The sequence below is a fragment of the Nanorana parkeri genome, unplaced genomic scaffold (assembly GCF_000935625.1).
Source record: "Nanorana parkeri isolate BGI_ZX_2015 unplaced genomic scaffold, ASM93562v1 scaffold2269, whole genome shotgun sequence".
NCBI lineage: Eukaryota > Metazoa > Chordata > Amphibia > Anura > Dicroglossidae > Nanorana > Nanorana parkeri.
The window spans coordinates 155605-171936 of NW_017308537.1; the positions used below are offsets into that span (position 1 = coordinate 155605).

The 16332-nt window shown below is 47.4% G+C and overlaps 1 protein-coding gene across 1 annotated transcript in view; it reads right to left on the minus strand.

The window, feature by feature from the left end:
• SPDL1 (spindle apparatus coiled-coil protein 1) overlaps nucleotides 1–16332 on the minus strand; it is a gene marked incomplete at its 5' end in the record, with an annotated part of 79068 nt that overhangs the window by 55865 nt on the left and 6871 nt on the right. Inside the window, 4 exons of the mRNA XM_018573196.1 lie at nucleotides 7673–7867; nucleotides 13694–13779; nucleotides 14299–14362; nucleotides 15179–15271. Of these exons, the coding sequence (XP_018428698.1) occupies nucleotides 7673–7867; nucleotides 13694–13779; nucleotides 14299–14362; nucleotides 15179–15271 (438 nt within the window). The remainder of the gene's footprint in view (nucleotides 1–7672; nucleotides 7868–13693; nucleotides 13780–14298; nucleotides 14363–15178; nucleotides 15272–16332) is intronic.

A 16332-nucleotide genomic window follows, 5' to 3' on the forward strand; every position in this document is an offset into this window, starting at 1 on the left:
TAGTCTCCTCCTTGGCTGCAGTGGTCTGTGTCCCCGCTGCCTCTGCCGATACAGGCAGGGAGAGCAGCAAAAGGGACACAGACCGCTGCAGCCAGTACCGGCAGGGAGAAAAATGGAGGAGCTGAAAATCAACTAATCCATAATGAGAATCGTTGACAACGATTCTCATTATCAATGTTATCAATTAGTTGTTTCAGCCCTAAACGCTCCCTCCAACCCCTCCTCTCCTCCGTCTGAGTATTATTTGACTACAGATTTATTTTTAAAAAAATCATATTTAGCACGGTCTTATTTTGCTATGCCACAAAAGCACTACAGATAAAGTAATCTCTGACATATCTTTTCTGCTCTGTAATCCATTCACTTTAGAGCTAAATTTTCTGTCTATCATCAAATAATGAAATTTAACAAATCTCTATAAAATAGTGGACTCCAGTGCGGATTCTTCTAGACTGTCCTCAACAAAATGTACTTTTCCACTACCTCAAGTATACATTCCTCATAGGCTGTGGTACACTTGATACTCAATGCAGCAAAATTAACTGACAATTTGTAAATAAAGAATCCACTTGGGTTGTATCCAGGAACATACACTGGGGGAAATATATTGACTCCCGGACCGTAGGGTCCGAATATGGGAGAAGGGAAACCGGGAGGTTGGTTTCGGGAAGGAACACCCTACATAAGACCCTATCCAAGATTAGGCCCAGATACTCAAAGTTGGATCCAGTGCGGATTTCTTTAAAATTTAGGACCCAAGAGATTTAGAATGTCTGCAGCGTCTACACTGTTTGTTGGACATTGGCTGATGGATTCTGGACTGATAGTTCCTTTAGCAAGGAATTGTGCAGGTATCCCAAACTGGTGGTTCCCTGAAAACGAAGAAGAGCTAGAACAAGCACTAGAACCTTGGGGGAAGACCTGGAGGTGCCATGGACAGACCAAAGGGAAGGGCAACCAAATTGTAATGCTGTAATTCAAAAGCAAAATTCAGATAGTGTTGAAGTGGCGGGGAAATGGGGATGTGCAAGTAGTCATTCTTGATGACTAGAGGCCAGAAAAATTCCCTGGTTAAAAGGCAAGCAATGACTGACCAGGCACATTCCATGTAGTGGAACCTCTGCTAAGAAGTCGGGAAAAAATAGGATTTTTGTACTCACCGTAAAATCCTTTTCGCTCCGTTCATTGAAGTACACAGGGCAACAGATCGTAGATCCTGAATGGTAGGGTATATCGCAACCTGGAGGAGTAGGACGCTAGGCACATAACCAAAAAAAAAGAAGACAGCCTAGGGGCGGCCCCTGCTGGTGGCCCAACCCCTCACTTGCTGACAAGTCTCCAGTAAGTAACAAGCAGTTAGGAGTGTACACCCCATAAAAGAGGGCGGGACCTGTGTCCTTCAATGAACGGAGAGAAAAGGATTTTACGGTGAGTACAAAAATCCTATTTTCTCTCCCGTTCATTGAAGGACACAGGGCAACAGATCGTAGATCCTAAATGGTAGGGACGTCACCAAGCAGTACACACTGAGGGATGGGCAACAACAACCAAACACCCAAAAGACACCTCAAATAGCCGCCTGCAACACATTGCGCCCCAAACCAGCATCCTCCGATGCCAAAACATCCACCTTGTAAAACTTAACAAAAGGTGTGAACAGAAGACCAAGTAGTGGCCTTACAAACCCGAGAAACAGAGGCCCCATGTCGGAAAAAGCCCAGGAAGCCCCAACAGCCCTAGCAGAATGGGCAGTGACAGGAAATGGAGGCTCACGCCCCTTAACGGCGTACGCCTGAATCACAACATTACGTATCCACCTAGATGGTAGCCGCCGACGCGGCCCGACCCGTACGAGGGCCCTCCGTGAGCACGAACAGGGAGTCGGTCTCGCGGAAAGAAGCCGTAGCTTCCAAGAAAACACGAAGAGCGCGAACCACATCCAAACAGTGGAGCGCACGCTCCTTCCTAAAGGACCGGCTTCGGACACAGGGAAGGCAAGACAATGTCCTCATTCAGATGGAATGCCGACACAACCTACGGCAGGAACGCCGGCCGAGGACGGAGAACCGCCTTGTCCCGATGCAAAACCAGCAACAGGGACTTGCTCCGACACCCGCCGAACGGAAGTGATAGCCACCAAAAAGGCCACTTTCTGTGACAAAGACATAAGCGGAATCTCCTAAAGAGGTTTAAACGGGGATTCCTGCAACACTGAAAGCACGAGATTCACATCCCACGGAGCCAAAGGCGAGCGGACAGGGGGAGCGATGCGCGTCATCCCCTGAACAAAAGGTGAGAACCAGAGCACTAGACGCCAAAGGCCGCTGGAAAAGCACCGCCAAGGCAGAGATTTGGCCCTTCACAGTACTCAAGACCAGCCCCTGAGCCACCCCGCACAGCAGGAATGCAGGGATTCAGCTGATGGAGAATAAACGCGGGGGCAGGGCCCCAGCCTCACACCAGGCAAAATAGGCCCTCCACGTGCAATGGTAAATCCTTCCAGAAACCGCTTTGCGCGCTCGGAGCACAGTGAAAATGACCGCATCGGACAACCCCCGGTCCTTCAGGACCTGGCTCTCAACAGCCACGCCATCAAAGCCAGCGACTGCAAGAAGGATGGAACACAGGTCCCTGGGACAGACGATCAAGGCACAGAGGCAGCCGACACGGGGTGGCCACCCCCAGCTGAACCACGTCCGCGTACCACACCCTCCGAGTCCAGTCAGGGACCACGAGGATGACGGTGGCACCCTCAGCCGCGATCCAACGCAGCAGCCGAGGCCACAGATACAGAGGGGGAAAGGCGGAAACCAAACCGTAATCCCAAGGAGCCACCAGGGCATCCACGGCCTCCGCCCAGGGATCCAGGGCCCGGGCCACAACCCTGTCCACCTTCCGGTTGAACCGAGACGCCAGAAGATCCACCTCCGGCGTCCCCCAGCGACAACAGAGCTGCTGAAAAACGTCCAGGTGCAGAGACTACTCCCCCGGATTCCGCGACTGTCGATAGAGGCAATCGGCCTGCCAATCGTCCACCCCCGGGACGTAGACCGCCGAGAGAGCCAGGACTCGATGGTCCGCCCAGGAGAGAATCCCGATACCTGTACGGTCACGGCGCCCAGGACCCCGCCCCAAAGGCTGGCGTCCGTGGTGACCACCGTCCAATGCACGGGAAGGAAAGGACTTCCCCTGCACCAAGGCCGGAGATTGAGGCCACCACCACAGGGAGGCCCTCGCCTCCCGAGATATCCGAATCTCCCTGTCCAAGGACAGGGAGGACTTGTCCCACTGTACTAGAATGTTGCGCTGCAGGGTCCCGGTATGATGTTTCGCAAAAGGACACTGCCTCGAAGGAGACCACCATGAGACCCAGGACCTGCATGCAAAGCTGAAAGGGGCGAACACAGGCGAGTCCTCAGTAGCCGGACCATGGAACGGAGCCTGTCCCGAGGAAGAAAGACCCGGGCCGTGACAGTGTCCAGAACCAAACCCAGAAACTCCAGGCGTGGAGAAGGCACCAGGCAAGACTGTCGCAGGTACAGAAGCCACCCGAACTTCTCCAAGGACCGCACCGCGACCTCCAGAGCCGTCACCATAGAAGAATGCGACTCCGCCCGTAGGAGCAGATCGTCCAGGCACCCCACGATCGGAACCCCCCCCCTCGACAACGCAATAGCGCCAGGATCGGGGCGAGCACCTTGGTGAACACCCGTGGGGCCGACGCCAGCCTGAAGGGCAGCACCACAAACTGAAAATGGTCCCCCCCACCGCGAAACGAAGACACCGCTGATGAGACTCGCAAACGGGTTAATGAAGGTATGCAACCCGGATATCGATGGAGGCCAGCAGGTCTCCCTGACGGAGCCAGGTCACCACGGACCGGACCAACTCCATCCGGACACCGACGGAACCGCACCAAGGTGTTCAAGCGTTTGAGGTCCAGGATGGGCTGCACCCCCACTTTCGTGGGCACAGTAAACAGGTCTGAATAAAACCCTTTGAACCTTTCCGGGGACGGAACCGGCACAACCACCCCCTGGAACAAAAAGGTCCGCCACAGCGCTACGGAGATCCGCCAACCGCGAAGGAGAGAGTCGCGTGTTGGACAGGAAGAACCGGTCTCCCAGATGGGACCGAAACATGAGCTTGTAGCCCGAAGAAACCAGCTCCCGGACCCAAGAGTCGTCGACGTGGGCCAGCCAAAAATCCGCAAAGAGCCAAAGGCGCCCCCCCACCCTGGGAACCAGAGCCGGGGCCCGACCTTCATTCAAACTGGGGCTCGGCAGACGTGGGCTGCCATGGACGCTTGGAAGCTTGGGAAGAGGAGGATTTGTTAAAACTTACCACCCTAGGTCGGAGGGCGGGCGAAAAAGCCGCTTGTGAGCGGAGAAAGTAGGCCCAGGCTTCCAGCGCGGTCCCTTCTTGCGCGCCTGGGGAAGGAAGGTACGCTGACCCCCCGTCAGAACCTTAAGGACCACACCCAAGGTGGAACCAAACAGACGGTCCCCAGGAAAGGACAACTCCTGTAGAGCCTCCTTGAAAGCCTGAGCAGCCGATCAGCACGTAAGTCAGAGCAAACGGCGATGCGTCACTGCCGACACCAACACCCTGGACACCAAAGGGTGCCGCATCCAAGGCCGAATTGCAGACATAACGAAGGCCTTGCACCACTGATCCGCTAATGCCACGAAAGCGGGGGAGACACTCTCCACCGCAATACCCTGATGTAACATCCTAGCCCACTCAGAGTCTGAGGGACCAAAGCCAAGACCGGACGCATGAGAGCGCCCGAGACAGAGACCGCAAAAGCGGCGCAGCCTTCCTATCGGAAGGGTCCTTAAAGGACGGAGAATCCTCCACCGGAAGAACCGTGGCCTTGTTCAAACAAGAGACCGGTGGATCCACCCCTGGCGGGGAAGACCACTTAGACACAAAGGCCCCCTCTAAGGGGTAGCGAACCGAGAACCGCTTAGGGACCACAGAGGACTTAGTAGGCCGTTTCCACCCTTCATAAAGGGGAAGGAAACACCTTGGCAGAACGCCGACACATATGCGTCCCAAACTGCACGTGCGGCAGCGTGGAAGTGCTGGCAATGTCCTCAATTTTAAGGGTCTCCCTGACAGCGCCGAGACCATTTCAGGTTCCCGGACCAGGAGCGTAGACGCAGCCTCATCCTCACTGGTCGGATGAGGATGTGAGGAATCCCCCGGATCAGAATGAGGTGACGTCGTGGGGAGTTCCCCCTCCTCATCGGACTCCCCTGACAAGGCAGGGGATGGCAAGGGCAGAACACGCTTCCTAGGTGGGCGCTGCGTCAAGGCGCGCTCCATGCGCATCACAAACCCATCCATGGCAGAGGAAAAATATTCCAGGGACAATGCGGTACCACCCACCCTCCGGTGGAACGCACGGGCGACAGGCAAAGCAGCGCAGGCGGACAGGACCCACAAAGAGGGGGTCTAGAGGGGTCCGCATAGCGCAGCCCACAACCCTCACAAGGCAATGCAGGAGAGTCATCCCTGCGATCCGCAGAAAAAAACACCCCACTGACCGGAGACCACCAGGCAAGGGGAAGAGGGACCCTCAGTAATTCAAGACCCTCAGCATTTGTTCCGGCCCAGATGTCTGACCCTGCAAGTCGGAGGAGCTCTGCACGCTGTATCCATAGGCGTCGGTGAGGACCACCCGTCGCAGCCGACCCACCGTAGCAGAGTCTGCATGCGCTCGTCGGTCACCCAGGGGAGACTACAAGGATCTACAGTCATCCAGCCTGTCGCCCTGGGGACACTTGCTAGAAGAAAATCATGTCAAAACGGAAGAAAGGAAAAAAAAATTGTCCAGAGAATTTTTTTTAGCTCCTTACTCCTGACGCTAGGCAAAAAACTGGAGACTTGTCAGCAAGTGAGGGGTTGGGCCACCAGCAGGGGCCGCCCCTAGGCTGTCTTGTCTTTTTGTTATGTGCCTAGCGTCCTACTCCTTTAGGTGGCGATATACCCTACCATTCAGGATCTACGATCTGTTGCCCTGTGTCCTTCAATGAACAGGAGAGAAATGTATATTTGTCACATTGTAAGACAAATCCTTTGGCTTTCAGGCATTGTGTAATATTTCCCTGCTTCTATGATGCAGAAGCTTCAGCAATAGTGCCCTTGGGGTCGCTCTGGTGGTGGAGCCTGGGAAAGCACAAAAAGATGGGTGAAATTTTCTCACCAAAACTCCTCAAGCCATTTTCACAAAGTCTATAGGAGACGCACCCAAAGGCGCCTATGCTCAGGAAAGCACACTAAACAGATATTGTTGTGTCACAGCCTATTCTCCATATCCTCATTCTAACATCATGGCTATCAAAATGTATTCTGTGTAGCATCCAGGCCCTGTTTAAGGGGAATCCTATCTTCTACTAGGCTGACTCTGCCTTCTAAGGCTGTGGTGCGTTCTCTGACCTTTGGACGATCGCGACTCAGGAAGTCTTTAGTGACCTTTAACTGATCAGACGACATTGTAAGCAAAGAAGCTTTACACATAATAATGGCAACCAGTATTTCCCCATGGGTAGGCTCTGGTTCCTCAGTCTCTGTGTTTAGAGACCGTACACAGTGGCTTCAACAACCACAGTGGCGTCAACAACCTTAGAAGATGTAGCCCAGACATTCTCTCCCCTCTCGAGCAGCTCATTCACTAAGGATCCCGTCACGCTTCCATCTGGCTAACCTCCTTGCTAGCACACGCTAAGTGTTATTTGTGGTGATGAGAATGGCTGATCACACTGTGGGCGCATATATCAAACTCTACCATCCCAGCACAAGGAACTTACCTGAAAGATGTTAATTTACAGTTTGGAAGGGGGCGCAGCATAGAGTTAAATGTGCAGTTTTAAAAAAATGATCTTTTATTAGAGTTACTTCCATAAAATTATATTTTACAAATAAACAATTAACATACAGTGCTTCCAACACATTTACTGTGCAAAGCATTCTGGGTTTGTGAATTGGAAAGACTAGCACTGCCTTTTTACTGGACTTCCACTAGCAATCTATACACACCTGTAAAAGCTAACAGAAAGAGATGGTTTGGAAATGTCTCTTTCCAGACTCAATCAGGTGCATGCTTTGTGAATCCAGTTGTATAGTAGATCAAACTTCAAAGGCAATTAACAGCCATATATTCCTACAAAAAAACCCTGACAATTGCAAAATAGATCATATACACCCCTTAACACCGCCTCTATTTAGTATGGATTATATATTTTATGTAAAAGAGAACTATGGCCCAACCTTTTTTGCCATAGTTCTCTAGGGTCACAGGAGGACCTATACTAATGTCCTCCTGTGACCCAAAACTCTGCATATAGCAGGCTACTGCCCACTATATGGCGACAGCACAGAGCCTCGCTGCAGCTGGGATGAATCTTGACAATATTGTAGGGATCAATCCCGCTGCCTGATTAACAGCTGGCTCTGCAGGGAGATGATCGCAAACTGATCAGTGACATGTGATCGCTCAGTTCTCGATCAATAGAACCAACGTGTGACAGCTTTAGTGTCACGCGTCGGCTCTAATTATGGGGATGAGTGGATTTCACTATCCCCATTATTTTCCTTTAATTCGGTCTTGCACATCTATAAAAAACGATTGAGAGTAAGTAAATTATAGGACCAATAAACTGCTCACCTTGGCATTTTCCAGCTCATGAAGCTCAAGCTGAACTGTAATCATTTCTGAAGACATTGTTTCATGAGCACGTTCAGACATCAATCGAAGTTCCTCAGATTTATTAGCCACCACAATAATCTGATGGTCTAATTTTTGATGTAATTGTTTTTCACTCAGTCTTGCTTCATCCAATTCAGCTTTTAGCTTCTCCATCTTTATACAGAAACGGAAAAGATTCAACATCACGTTACTTTTAAACAATCACAAAAGAGTCACATTTGATGTTACAATTCCAATATACAGAAAAATATGATATCAAGGAAGCATACTCCGGAGCTTGCCCTGACCTGCGATGGGCAAGCTGATGTGACCTCAGCTTGCCCTGACCTGCGATGTGAGCAGAAGTGAAATGTGACGTATTCCATCAACAACAGTGGCCCTGGGATGGGTTCTTCTCCAAATCTTGCCCTTTCCCCCTCCATCCCGTGCTCCTCCTTAACCTGTAGGTGTCTCCCTGAACACTGACTGGAATGAAGATAAAAGCATGACAGGAATAGCACACACCACAGTGGAAGAATTGATAAGGCGAGGGGCAAAGAGTTAGTAACCAGGCTGGAGCGGTTTGCTTGCAGCCAAGGAGATATTCAGTAAGGTAAATAGCTTCTGAAAGTGCTCCCAAACGGAGCGCAAGCCCATACTGATATATGTGACTTGACCTAGAAGAAGATAATTGACTCTCAGGGCACACAGCGGGTACATTTGCTTAGGTTTGTATTCCTGAACAGAGTCAAGGAACCTACACAGAAAATTTTTTTGGTGCTGCGCTCCTCGGTCAGAATTTAAAGACCCAGGCTGAGGAAATTAGGAATGAAACAACATTTTAAACAATGACTGGACAAACTTTGTAACCAAATGTGGTCCGGGAAATGCAGAGAACGTGATATGAAGGATGTGGTTAACCCTTTAAAACAAGAGGTGCATGGTTTGAAGGTGTAATCAAATGTGAACACTGACAAACTGGATGATACTGAAAATGGAGAACATCAGAATCTTATCAGAATTGTTGGGGTTCCAGAAAGAACTGAATGGGGGCCTTGAATCCCTCACCACCATCATCATTGCCCTGTGCCTACACTGAATCCCTCTCTTGCCCCTGCTGCCACCCTAGTTACCTGTACTCAGACTGAACCCCTCTGCAGCGACTGCCACCCTCATTGTTCTGTACCCACACTGAACCCCTCCCTAGCCCCTTCTACCTTTGTCACTACCCTGTTCCTACAATGAACCACTCTCTAGACCCTACCACCCCATCACTGCCCTATACCCACACCAAACCCTTCTCTAGATTCTGTTATGCTTATTATTGCACTGTACACACACTGAACCCCTCTCTAGCCCCTCATACCCCATTACTGCTCTGTATGCAAACTGAACCTTTCCCTTGTCCTTGCTACCCAATCACTGTCCTTTCATAATTAATACAACAGAATAACAACATTTGCAGAGTGTCACAGTCAATTACATATTATTTGGGGTTGAATAAAGACATAAGTCCATCAAGTCCAACCCATATAGGTCCACGCTTAACTCATTCTTAGGAACACTTGTACCCCTGAATATTACGGTCCCTCAGGAAATCATCCAAAGGTTTCTTGAACAATTCCACACTCTTAGCTGAAATCACTGCCAGTGGCAGCGAGTTCCAGACCCTAACCGCTCTTACTGTGAAGAACCCCCTTCGCCCCTTGTGCTGGAATTTTTTCTCCACCAATTTTAGGTGGTGGCCTCTAGTCTTTGTAATGGAGTTAAACTTAAAGAGTTTGTTGCCAATGTTGCTGTCACCATTGAACATCTTGTACATGAAAATCATATCCCCCTTAATCTCCTTACTTCCAACGTGAACATGTTTAAATTCAGTAGCCTTGTCTCATAGCTCTGGTCCTCCATTCTCCTAATTAGTTTGGTTGCCCTCCGCTGGAGTCTCTCCAGCTTAAGGACATCCCTTCTTAGTACCGGCGACCAAAACTGGACCGCGTACTCCAGATGCGGCCGAACCAATGATCTATAAAGTGGCACAATTACTTGTCTCTGCAATACATCCCCTTCTTAATACAGGACAAGATCCTACTAGCTTTGTTTACAGCAGCCTGGCACTGCAAGCTACCATTCAATTTGTGTTCTACAATGACCCCCAAATCTTTTTCCATTTCTGACTTCCCTAGTGGCATACTCATGATGGTATAGCCCAGTGGTGGCCAACCTTGGCACTCCAGCTGTGCCAAAACTACAAATCCCAACATGCATCTGCCTCTGGGAGTTATGTCTGTGGCTGTCAGAATCTTGCAATGCCTCATGAGACTTGTAGTTACAAAACAGCTGGAGTGCCAAGGTTTGCCACCACTGGTAAAGCCCGTTTATTTTTATTTCCAAAGTGCATTAATTTGCATTTGTCGATATTAAACCTCATCTGCCATATTTTATCCAGGTCCTCCTGCAATGTTATATTGTCACGATCCGTTTCTAATACCCTCCCTATTTTTGTATTGTCTGCAAACACAGAAACATGGCTTTTCACTCCCACCCCGATATCATTAATAAATAGGTTGAACAATATGGGACCCAGCACAGATCCTTGAGGCACACCGCTCATTACACTAGCCCGGTCTGAAAAGGTGCCATTTATAGATACTCTCTGGACACGTTCCCATAGCCAGTTCTCCATCCACGAACACACCACTTCAGCTATGCCCATAGCTCTCAGCTTTTGCATTAAGCGTTTGTGTGGTACCGTATCAAATGCCTTTGAGAAATCCAGATATACCACATTTACCGGCCTCCCTCCATCCATATCTCTACTTACCCCCTCATAAAAAGTTAGCAAGTTAGTCAGGCAGGAACGGTCCTTCCTGAACCCATGATCTACAATGACATCAAGGCCCAGTCTCCTTTCCTGTCAGGGTAGCTTATGTTCTCCAACAGCTGAATTACAAGTCTCAGCTAGTCCTGCTGGTCTCAGTTAGATAATTGGACTTGCAGTTCCTCAAAGTTGGGGCTTGCATCTGGTTGGGGTGCTCTAGGCAGAACATGGATGCTGGGTGCCATGGATGACAGGCTGCTCCTTCCCCACTCGGTCACAGGCGGTGCCTGCTGAGCCCTGAATTCAGGCTAAAAGCCCATGCTTTCATGCTCAGGTAAGCGGTGTTTGGAGCGATTGCTGTGGAGCGATTGCTGGGGAATAGAATATAGTCAGTCAGTCATGGAGACAGGTGCATCTACTGCTGGACCAGCCATATTCCCAGTCGCCAGAAAGTTTGGGAATTCTCCAGCCCTGCTTTATATCAATAGGGAATGATGGTATTTTGTATTAAAACATATATATTCTGCGATTAGATTTGTGTAAGATACATTGAAATAACCATCCCCCCCCACAAATATATATTTTTAATTCGATTAGTTCTATGTATAAAGTTTCTAGGATTGCACAAGAGATGGCAGATGTCACTGAAGGTGATGCAATTTTACATTTAGTAAAACATTACCAACTAGCTATAAAAGTTGTTTACAGGTGACACATGCAATGCCAGATACAGTATTTGCAAAGGTTAAATAATACCATTTACTATACTCAACTAACTACAAGGTTTACACTCTTGTTTATTAATTCATAGTGTTTGCAAACTTACACATAAGCTGTAACTCACTTGCATTCAGAAACAGGTGGAATCTAAAACGGTAGATGTGTATTTTTTGTATGGATCACTAAATGTATAATTGGGAATATTTATATTCCGCCACCATATTCCAGCGGAGTGACAAAACTTCTAAGTTTGTATTGAATAAACAATGAGTTTTTTTGTAGCTGCAGGAGATTTTAATAAATTTCTAAATGTCAGAAATGGATAGACATCCTGTCCTGGGGCACAGATCCCTAGTTGTTTTTTTTTTATTCTTGGTAAATTGCAGGAATGTGAGTTAATAGATGTTTGGGGTGCACCAGCGGGAGAAATATTCTTGTTTTTCCAAGTCGCATTCAATACTATCTAGGATAGATTCAGCAGCTGGTTCTTCTAATATATTGTATTAATATTAATCAATAACAGTGATAACATGGGTAGGGAAATCGGATTATTCTCGATTAACAATAGAATTTAAAAATAACTGTATGGATCACTACTTTTTGGAGATTAAATCTTTTTGGTTTAAAATGGTTTCCAGCATCCGACTCCATCTGAGCTTATTTTTTTTAAAAGATTGAATAACTCTGTGGCCTCTTGGTAATTTGGGAAGCCTTAAAAGAAGCATCTTCCAAGATTTTTTGTGAAACAGATTTTAACTGTTAAAGCTAAAAAGTATGAAAGAAGAATTTGATGGCACAGGTGAATAGAGAGGAGGAGGAATATATTAGTTATCTTTTATTTCTTTAAATAACTGGGAAGCAGCACAGGCTTTAGTGAGAACTGCATTGAAGAAACTGGAAAATATACTTTCTTCGAAACATTATTTTGAAAAGGAAGATAGTTGATTATTTGTTATATATTATGCAATATACAACATACACTGATCAGCCATAACATTATGGCCATTCAGAGGTGAAGGGAATAACATTGATTATCTAGTCACAATGGCAACTGGAAGTGGGTGGGAAATATTAGACGGCAAATTAACATTTTGTCCCTGAAATTTAAGGATATTAAGCGACCACAAAAGGGCCAAATTGTGATAGCTAGACATTTGGGTCAGAGCAGCTCCAAAACTGCAGGATGTTCCCGATCTGCAGTGGTCAGGACCCACTAAAAGTGATTCCAGGAAGGAAAACTGGTGAACCAGTGGCAATGGATGGCCAAGGCTCATTGGTGCACATGGGGAAAGAATGCTTGCCTGTGTAGTCTGATCCAATAGAAGAGCTATTGTAGGTCAAATTGTTGAAAATGTTAAAGCTGGTGTCAGACTTCTGTGTGGTATGATCCTGCACCGGGTTTGCCTCCTGTCCGAGCAACTCGGCTTCCTGCCAAGCTGCTCTGATCCTGTTATAAGACCAGCTCACTTGTTCTTCGGCGTTCGAGCAACGTGTCTTTACACTACACCTGGACCCACTTTGAACTTGTTCCTTTGGATCCTTACAAACCTTTACTTACTGGTGATTACTGCTCCCTGTGATCACGTATTTCCAACAAGAGGATTGTTTTCACCAGCTTCAGTGAACTCTTGCATCTGTGATTACTCGCAAGTCTCAGTTCTGCTCCTGTGGCTCTTTGAACATTCAAACTGCTTCGCCTGTCCTGCCCATCACATGTCCTCTGCTGTTTACCAGCGCTTTGATTACTTTAATGTATGCTCTTTGTGTACTTTCATATTCTGTACTCCCGACCTGCTTTGCGTATACTTGCTTCCCCCCAGCTTGTCTTTGAACCCTGAACCTCAGTGCTGCAATTAGTCTCCTCTATCTGTGCTAAAGGGCCGCAACATGGGAAGAACACAATCATCCTTACCATCAGAGGCTCTGTGGAAGACCTGGCAATTCTTAGATTCTGCACCTCTTATGAGTCTTCACTATCGCACAGACACCTACTCCCTGTGTTCTCTGATCTGCATCCCAGGTACCCTTTTAGCTCACTACTTTAATCCGCTCCGTAAGCCCCGGAGCCTACTTCCTCTTGTGTCCTGGTCCTCAGACTGTGACAGCTAGCTCTGATAGGTGTGTCTGAACACACAGTGCATCACAGATTGTTGCATATGGGGCTGCGTAGCTGCAGACTGGTCAGGGTGTCCATGCTGACCTTTGCCCAGAGACAAAAGCGCTACAATGGGCATGTGTGCACGAAGCAAACAACATGGTGATCTGATCTAGTCTGATAAATCATGTTTTCTTTTACATCATGTGGATGGCTGGGTGCAGGTGTGTCGCTTAACTGGGGAAGAGATGGCACCAGGATGCACTATGGGAAACAGGCAAGCCAGCAGAGGTAGTGTGATGCTTTGGGCAATGTTCTGCTAGGAAACTTTGGGTCCTGCCATGTTACTTTGACAGGTAACACCTACCTCAACATTGTTGCTGACCAAGAACAACCCTTCCTGGCAATAGTATTCCCTGATGGCGGTGGCCTCTTGCAGAAGGATAATGTGCCCTGCCACATTGCAGAAATGGTTGAAGAAGAATGGTTTGAGGAACACAACAGAGTTTGAGGTACTGATTTGGCCTCAAATTTCTTCAGATCTCAATCCAAAAATCGAGCATCTGTGGGATGTGCTATATAAAAAAAAAAAAAAAAAAAAAAAAAAGTCCGATCCATGGAAACCCCTCCTTGCAAGAGAAAAGGATTTGGTGCCAGATACCACAGCATACCTTCAGAGGTCTAGTGGAGTCCATGCCTCGATGGGTCAGGGTTATTTTAGTGACAAAAGGGGGGACCTATTCGGCAGTGGTTATATTGTTATGGCTGCTCTGTGTAAATCATCAATTGTGTCCCCTAGCAACCATTTAATCGAATGTGTACATTGAAAGCATCCAAGATATACTCGCGTGACCCTCGAGCATGTCTAGCTGCTAGACTGGTCATTGCAGCCTTGCTCCCCCTCTGCACCTGTGGTGTAATTTCCCTTGGCGTCCTCACACACAGTACACTGTATTGGATGTGTTGACTCACGAGATTGTAGACCGCGGAAGCGAGGCTGCAGAGACTGGTCTAGCAGCCAGGCAGGCTTGAGGCTCTGGTGATAAAAACAATTGGAGTGGCGAGCGCACAACAGGTGTGGACAGTATGGAAAAACCTTAAATAGCTTTAAAAAAACTTTAAAAAGCACTTTCTTAACCTCTTGCCGTCCGCCCGTAGTAAAAAAACGGACGGACGGCACTGCAGCATCTGCGGGTTGCCGTCTCCAGACGGCAATTTTTTTCTGCTCGCGCGCGCCCCCTAGCGGGCACGCACGGGCAGAAAAGACCCGATCAATGCACACACCCGTTACCGGGTGTTTCACATATAGAATTTACACTATATCTTTTAACTGTTTAACTGTTAAACACCCAGTATTCCAGGGTTGTAGCGCTCCTTCTTTCGTTGTTTCACATTGAGGCTCTGGTGAGTAGATATTTGTTATTTTAGCTCTTTAGGCAAAATGAGCACTTAAGCCTTGCAGTGTGGATGTAGCCACACTGCAAGAGTTAAGATTTCATATGCTCAGAGTTCTTTAACTGCTATGCATGAGAAACTCCACTGTATTTTACATTTTAAATAAAAGAACACGACATAATAAGGTCTTAATATATAGTCTGACTCAAAAGTGTGCATACCCTTGGAGAATTGGTAATATAATGTACCATTTTTAAAGAAAACATGAGTGAGCAGTTCCCAATACTGTGTATTGCCCTCTTTAGCATCAATGACAGCATGCAGTCTTTTGTAAAAGTCGTCTATGAGGCCCTGAATTCTTGCAGGTAGCAAAGCTGCCCATTCGTTTGAGATCTCCCCAGAGTGGCTCGATGATATTAAGGTCAGGAGGCCGTGATGGCCACTCCAGGACCTTCACCTTTTCTGCTGTAACCACCTCAACTTCGGTCATCTTGGTCTTGTGCTCGGGTGCATTGTCGTTCTGGAAAATCCAAGAGTGTCCCATGTGCAGCTGTCATGCAGAAGAATGCAAAATTGTCTGCCAGTATTTTCTGATAACATGCTGCATTCATATCGCCATCAACTTTCAAAAGATTCCCCGTGCCTTTAGAGCTCACGACCCCCCAAAACAACCCCACACATCTTTTTTCCAGAAAAGCCTGTATTTCTCCCAAGGTTACCTGTGGGTTTTTCTTTGTATCCCGATCAGTTCTTCTGGTAGTTGTGGCTGCAATCTTTCTTGGTCTACCTGATCTTGGCTTGGTATCAAGAGATCCCCAAATTTCCCACTTCTTAATAAGTGATTGAACAGTACTGACTGGCATTTTCAATGCTTTGGATAACTTTTTATATCCTTTTCCATCTTTATAAAGTTCCATTACCTTGTTACGCAGATTGTTTGACAGTTCTATTCTGCTCCCCATGGCTCAGTATCTAGCCTGCTAAATGCATCTAGGCGAGAGCTAACAAACTCATTGACTATTTATACACAGACACCAATTGCAATTTAAAAAAGCCACAGATGTGGGAAATTAACCTTTAATTGTCATTTTTAACTGTACAGCGCTAAAAACCTTCCAATGATGTGCATATGATAGATATATATATATATATATATATACACACACACACCCACACACACACACACACATACACACACGTGAATAAAAAAATGTAAAACTATATCATCATTTATTATAACAAATCAGTGCAATTAGAAATCACCCTCCAGGCTGGTCCCGAGAAGCAGAAGAGGAAGAAGCTTTAGGAGGGGGAAAGACATAGATCATTTTGAACTAATGCCACAGAGTTTCTATAGCATCCACTGCAAAGCCAAGAGATCCCTGGTCCTGCAAATAAAAATCTGTCCAGTTTACTTTTGAACCTGGGCACCAGGAGGTCCATACCCTGAGTCACCCACCTGCGACTGGCGATTTGAAATCACTGGATAAGGAGACCATTTTCTCTGGGGCTGGGCGTTTATTACCTTAATGCAGAGAATTCATTAAGGTAGAAAACACGTAGCCTTTAGTACTACTTTAAGCTTCATGACTTTCTGTGGACACTGCACTG